The sequence below is a fragment of the Lactuca sativa genome, chromosome 5 (assembly GCF_002870075.4).
Source record: "Lactuca sativa cultivar Salinas chromosome 5, Lsat_Salinas_v11, whole genome shotgun sequence".
Classification (NCBI taxonomy): Eukaryota; Viridiplantae; Streptophyta; class Magnoliopsida; order Asterales; family Asteraceae; genus Lactuca; species Lactuca sativa.
In genome coordinates, this window is record NC_056627.2 from 353006526 (window position 1) to 353014115 (window position 7590).

Genomic DNA, 7590 nt, shown 5'->3' on the forward strand with positions numbered 1-7590 from the left:
GTTTTGTTGAAACAATTTTGATTTTATCCGATTTAATTGATTTTAACTAGATTACATTTAATTGAAGTTAACCTAAGTGGTGGTGGGACACCATTTCGTTCCAATTATCGAGGATGCAATTCTTTCTAAGCACGCTATTAAACTTTGTTGGACCTCATTTATGTAGAAGAATCGAAGTAGATGTACTAAGGTTATGTTTGCATCCCTTTGAGCCCTTGATTATTTCTAATATTTCTTAAAAGAGAAACTTAAATTCTAAAATGAAGAAATATAGGCTCCTTTTGCTGACATCATCCACCGTTAAACCACATCACCCTTGGCCAAAGTTTTGGTTAAAAGCAGTTTTTCCCCATCAATCTTTATTATGTCTATATGTAACTTACGGTTTTACCTTGAAAACCCTAATCTCCTCTATTCACCATCAGTCATCGTTAAACTACATTTCCTATGTCTCTTTCCATTCTCTCTTGAGTCTTTGGTGGCCGTTTGTTACGTCGTATGTCTTCAATACAACCTTCAAGAAGGTAAACGACCATCCATTAAGCCTCACGTGCTCACCTAAATCTCTTTTCCTGATCTGCCTCCTTCATAAACTTTTCATTGCTCAATTGAACAACCATTATCACTACTGATCTTATAGGGAACATCTTTACCCCTAGCAGGAGACACCGTTGTTGAGGACTTGCTCCCTTCCTTTACCATGTTGACGATTTGTACCCTCATCTGTAACACCCCTCGTTAGGGCCCATTTGTAAAATCATTTTCAATAAAAATATTAATTACTAATCAATAAAAATATTAATAAAAGTTTTAAGGAGTGGGGTTGTTCATTAACAAAGCTTTAAGTTCTCCAGAAGTTGGATCTTCTAAAATCCATGCTAACTCCTATGCATCAGCCTCTCAATCTGAACATACATCTAAAATAAATTAGACAATGAAATGTCTATTGAGCTACCCGATGATCAACTCATTTTTAGTAAGGAATAACAACTCCAATATTCGAATTGATCCTTCAAAAATTTATAATTTATATTTTGAAAGATGCAAAAAGATATCTTCTTTTGTTGAAACAAGATTAAAAGATATAAAAAAATTCATGCTAATGCAATGCCATACACACATCAATTCCCAACCCCATGTCAATTTCAAAGTCCAACTCACAAAGTTTGATGGTCGAATGATAGGAACATATGACAAAAAAAATGTTAAATTTGCCCTTACATAAAAAAAAAAGCCACTAGGGGTCATCCAACTTAGGCCACAAGAGGGGTAGTGAGCCTCTACTCGTATATGTGAGGATTATCTAGCAATTTACTCACAACAACAACAATAATGAATGTTCATTTGGGTACTCCGGATCTCAAGTCACATCCATCCTAATATGTGTGTGTATATATATATATATATATATATATATATATATATATATATATATATATATATATATATATATATATATATCAAGTAAAAAAGAAAAAAATATTCATATTTTTTATAATGTTAATAGTCTTTATAATATCATTTTTCTTAAAAAAAATGTTAGTATTCGTTATAATATTAACATTGTTTATAATTTTGTCATTATAAATTAATATTTATTTATAATATTAACACTATTTTCATAAAAAAAAAAAGCCTTATTATTCATTTATGTGTATATTTCAACTGTATTTTTATTTATCCGATGCGTGCACACTATAGCAATATACTTTTGTCTCTTTTTTCAAACTAAAAGAAAATATTTGCTATTCCTTTAAATTTATGTCAAGATAATGAACTTTTACCCAATTTACTCATAACCAACATTATAACATATCCAAACAAAAACTAGATCATAAAATAACTCAAGTTGTTGTTTCTAAGGCCGGACGGTATGGTGAGCGGGGAAGCCGCAGGAAACGTCCCGCATGGAGAAACACTGCACCGGGGATGCGGGAAAGGAAACACGGGAAAGAGGTGGGGGGAAGGAGTCCCGCACTCTCTCTCTTCACTTGATTGGGTGTTTAAGTTTTTTTTCTTTTTTTTGATTCCAAACGGCTATATAGCCGTTATATACAATTTTTTTTTCTTTCCTTTTTCTTAAACTATAAATACTACAACATCCAATCTTTTTTAACCTATAACCTATATTTCTCTCCAAAAAATATTATTCAAAATGTTATCATCTTCATCATCCGATTCGACGGGTGTAGAGGAGGCTAAGTTTATCGGTTATGTCATGGCGAAAACGGATGCATACTATCAAAACCGACTAGGCGAAACATCACGTGCACGATCTAAACCAAGAAAGCCGCGGTTGCGTAGAAATCACGAAGCTGGACATGATCGCCTTATAGAAGATTATTTTGCAGATGACGCCATCTACGTTGTAAAATTTCGATGTCGGTTCCGGATGAGGATTGAACTATTCTTACGTATTGTTGGCGATTTGGAAGGCCGCTTTCCATATTTCCAATGGAAAATGGATGCAAGGCGGATAAAATGTTTCTCTCCCATTCAAAAATGCACGACTGCAATTCGTCAGCTAGCATACGACATGGGCGCAGACAAATGGGACGATTATTTTAGGATGTCAGAGCGTACCGTGCAGGAGTGCGTGTACAAGTTCTGCAAAATGATCTGTTTGGTTTATGGACAATGATATTTGTGCAAACCAACTATCAACGATATCCACCAATTGTACACGGTGCATGAAGGAAAGCATGGATTCCCTGGATTGCTAGGTAGTATCGATTGCATGCATTGGAGTTGGTCATTATGCCCCAACGCATGGCGTGGTCAGTACATGAGAGGCGACCACAAAGATCTGACGATCATTCTAGAGGCTATCGCATCACATGATCTTTGGATATTGCGTGCATTCTTTGGTCCAGCTGGTGCAAATAATGACATCAATGTGCTAGACCAGTCGACGGTATTCAACGATATCTACCTTGGAAAGTCGCACGATGTACCTTTTCAAGCAAATGGGGTAGCATATAAGCGTGGATACTATCTTACTGACGGTATATATCCTCCCTTGTTTATTTTTGTGAAATCGTTTACATGTCCTAACGACCCGAAAAGGAAAAATTTTAAAGAGTCGCAAGAGTCAGCTAGGAAGGATATGGAGCGAACATTTGGTGTACTTAAGAGACGTTGGCAAGTACTAACGGTTGGGGCAATGTCATGTGAGATGAAAAGGTTACAACACGTAATGTATGCATGTATCATATTGCATAATATGATTATTGAAGACGAAAGAAGAGCAATATGTCGGTACAACGAAAATGAAGTTTTGCCAAATGTCGAAGGAGTAGTCGTTGGTACACAGGAGTATGGGGTGAATAGAAGAGAAGTACACAATCGCGACATTCATCACGCCCTTCGTGCTGTTTTGGTGGAGCACATTTATAGAGCTCATATTCAGCCCCCGTTAGAGTTTTCTCACGATGATTTGTTTGACAAATCAGACGAGGATTCTGATATGTTTGTTGAGAGTGAAGATTCCGACGACAAGAGTGACGCTGAGGAGAATGATGAAGACGATCATTCCGAGTGACGTATTTTGGTTTAAATAAAATTAGGATATTATTTATGTTTTCTATTTGATATATTTTTTTGTGTTTTTATTTTTATTTTTCTACTTATTTAAATATTAGGTTTAATGTAATTTTTATTTTAATTAATGAATTGCTTTTTATTTTTAATTAAATTTTATGTTTAGTATTAATTTAAAAATTATAAATCATAAAAAAAATTAATTTTATTTAATAAAAAAAATGAGGGAAGGGCCCCCCACCAAATCCTTGGGCTTTAAGTGAGAGAAACAAAAGTGAAGGAAATGAGATATGACCCACAAAAAGTGAGGGAAGCTTGCCTCCGACATGAGTCTCGTTGCTTCATACATGGGCAGTGGATATAAAATCTTCAAAAATCTACAAAATATCATTTTTAAAATGGCATAACTCTTTTATTTGTAATTCGAAATGACTTGAATATTTTTAAATTACTTTCTCTATTGTAGTATCTTTCTACTAAAGCATTTACTTCACAAATTTTATACCTTTAGACCCAATTTTCATAATCTCAAAGTAGAACTCTCCATATATATTGTCACAAATTTTAAATTACTTTCTCTATTATTAGTTCCATATATAGTGTGAAACTTTTTTCATTCAGTTTCTTACATTTTATTGAAGTTAAATTTTATATTTTTAAAATAATAAATTTTAATTAATGATGACATGTACAATATATGCAAACATATGTTGCATACTAGATGATAAAAATACCTTTTTGGATCAAAGCTAAATATCATAAAATATTTATACGTCAACATTTCATTTTAGTAGTTTACACGTTAAATGGTCAATATTATAAAAAATAAGAAACTTAATAACTAAATTGTAAAAAAAAAACAACATAATATTAAAATCATATTTTTATAAAAACATAATAACTTTTATACGATTCAATTTAATAAAAATTAAGATTTGTCAGAAATAAAAAATCAAAATACTTTAGAGTTGGAAAATTGAAAAGCATATGTCGGCATTCTCCTTGCCAAAAATAAAAAAAACTGGAAATGGGTCCACGGCTCTTACCATGTATCTTGCTATTCACATCCGTACGATTCTTTGGGCCCCACTTTTATCCACCACGTGGCACTACATAAAGGCCTTTGCCATAAAAAACGTCGACCCCACAACCCTTTTTTGGTCGTATTCAATGATCAACAAACTAGTCACAAACCCCACTAATAATTTTGCCTTAAAAACTAGAGGCCCATGTTTTGTGGTACCCATTCAACAATTATTTGTACTTTAAATTATATATTTAACTTTTTGTATTTTATTTATTATTATTATTATTATTAAATAATAATAATAAGTTAGAAAATAGTTGTATTCATAAGGATTAATGCTATAAAAGTTATTATATATAATATTGTTATGATTTAGCCATAATTTTATTTCATGTTTTTCATTTGTTATTATATTTTTGAAAATGTTTTATTTTCATGCTATTGGCTGGTTACCCACATTTCATGATGATGTGCTGGTTTGGTATTTTTTTTATACGTATTTAGCTTCAACATTTATGTATGAGTTAGCCCAATATTTTTTTGTTCCCCGTTTGCTATTATTTTTTAGAAATTTTTTCAGTTTAGCCATTGGCCAGTTACGAATGAATATTTTAAAATGTAATAATTTCAAATGAAAAAAAAAGAATTGACGAATGCAAGAGTCAAAACCGTGACATGTTAATCTTTAAAAAGAAAGAAAAATACATGGTGTAAGTCTTCAGTCTGTGACATCTAATAAACATTATGACATGTTAATCTTTAAGCAAGTCAAAATTGTTAATTCATTTGGAACTCATCTAAGAAACAATTGGTCATTTTTATTGGCTCAAAGATTAACATGTCACATCGTTTATTTGATGTCTCGGACTCGAGAATTATTGATGAGTCGAGAAAATCAATCAAGTAACAATGGTATTTCGAAGATTGAAAAAGGTTCTTGAACCCCAATATCAGTTTCTTCATCTTCTGTCTAAACTAGTACCTCACCCTCATCAACAACTTTCTTCTTAAGATTTGTAGGCTTAGGCTTCGATGCATGCTTCTTCTCAACTTTAGTTTTCAATACACCAATTGACTTTCTTTTCTTCGGTTGTTCAACACCAGACGGTTCTTGGATTGTTACTCATTTTGACTAAAATTTCACCTTCTTAGGAGTAGAGATATGAGGATCAACACCCAATGAATTCCTGTACTGAACCAAGACTAGATTTGACTTAGCCACCAATCGAAGCATGGCATTGGGAATCCTTCTAACTAATGGAAACTCAGTAGGATCATCAATAACGTTCTATATGATTGGGAGATAAGAAAATAGAGTAACTTCAACCCCTTCGAGAACTTGAATTCATGTTTGTTGATATGCTTCACGTAGAATCAAACTCAAAATCTATCATTAGTTGTCTCTGCAATCTTCTTCGAATGCTTGATATACGTAGTAAATTCATCCCAAAGCAAAGAAGCATAATCTACCTTTAATCCATAGTATAAACCATCCATAACAAAATACAATTGAAGCTTTGCTTTGTTGAGCCCAAAGTTCCTTCCCGTTAAACAACGAATGATAACACCTAAGAAGAAAATCCATATAACAGGTAATTTAGACTTTCTGAAATCACTAATGAGAGAAATATGAGGATTATACTCCATTTCATTCAAAATCTGCAGAACTTGATCAAAAGATGGTACTTCATATGGACTTTCAATCCCCAACTGAAGAATTTGAGTAAACTGCTTCTTCACCATTTCTTCGTCCCTTTCGTTTTCATATGAAACGTAACCACACCAGCAGTCTTATTGTATATTATCATAGAATGGGCTAAGGACAACCATTGCATTGGAATAACAAAATATGTAGATAGAGTAAGAGCAGGAACATAATCATTCAAGCCTTAAACAAGCATCTTCAGTTCTTCAGGATAAGCAGACAAGTTTGGATTGAACCAAACGTTGTTGGATTGAATCTTCATTTGTTGAATCGAAACAACTTTGTCAGTTGTATTGAAATGATCAATAGGAGTGTAAAATGTAGACATGATAATCAACATACAATGAGAATTATACAAAGATGATTCTATGGTTAGGGTTCTTGGGAAAATTCAGGAGTGCAAAAAAAATTGAATTGGGACCGTCACAGAACCCTTTTATAAATGGTGCCAAATTTGAATTTGAATTGATAGCCAACTAGAACTCACCACGTGTAAAGTAGGTAATTGAAGTGACATCATCGCTATTGTAACACCCGTAGATTCGAGCTAGCCAATTTAGAGATAATAAGCGTTAAAATGAATTTTTAATAGAAGATTTCTTAGGATAAATAATCTTACCCAAGGTCATAGTATATGTCGCATGGATTCCATACATATAAATAACGCTAAAATCCGACTTCCTATGAAGAAGTTATGTTTCTTCGAAGTTTCGTGATTAAATCGACATGACAGTACGTATCGTAAAAAGTGAATTTTTGATAAATTACTTTTTAGCCTAAGTGATCTAAATGAAATATGTAGTAGTCGTTAAACTGAGAGCGTGCATACAGAGAACATTTAAATCTGACTTCGTAGGAGGAAGTAATGATCTTTCGAAGTTTCAACGCAACAGTAAGGGCATAGAAATCGAAACTCTAATTGGTTGATTGTTATCCAAAACAATATAAATGAGAGTTGAATATCTCGTGAACAAGAGTCCATCGATATAAATAACATCGAGAACGGAGTCCATATATAGAAGTTATGCTTTCTGCAACAATCTCTAACAACCTGAGCCTATCAAAAATATAAATTTTTGATAGAGTGGGAATTAGCTATTTAGTTCTAAATGAAACTTGTAGATATAGTCGACAAATTTCCGAGGATATAAATAACGTAAAAAATGGAGCATGTATGAAGAAGTTATGCCACTTTGAAAATCTGGAAAATCCCAAGCGCGAAGTGCACGACGCACACAATGACATGGCAACACGAGATAGCGCCACGTGGGAATGACTGGCGGCCGAACTCTTCGTGAGACACGATGACATGATGTAA

At 33.2% G+C, this 7590-nt stretch overlaps 2 protein-coding genes across 2 annotated transcripts; both read left to right on the top strand.

Annotated features, from left to right (window-relative positions):
- Positions 1-2155: 2155 nt before the first annotated feature.
- Positions 2156-2641, top strand: LOC111900662 (uncharacterized). The gene has a single exon (XM_023896545.1). It carries the CDS (start codon positions 2156-2158, stop codon positions 2639-2641), a length of 486 nt encoding a protein of 161 aa, XP_023752313.1.
- A 144-nt stretch (positions 2642-2785) lies between these two features.
- Positions 2786-3541, top strand: LOC111900663 (protein ALP1-like). The gene has a single exon (XM_023896546.1). The coding sequence runs from the start codon at positions 2786-2788 to the stop codon at positions 3539-3541; it is 756 nt and encodes a 251-aa protein (XP_023752314.1).
- Positions 3542-7590: the final 4049 nt, after the last annotated feature.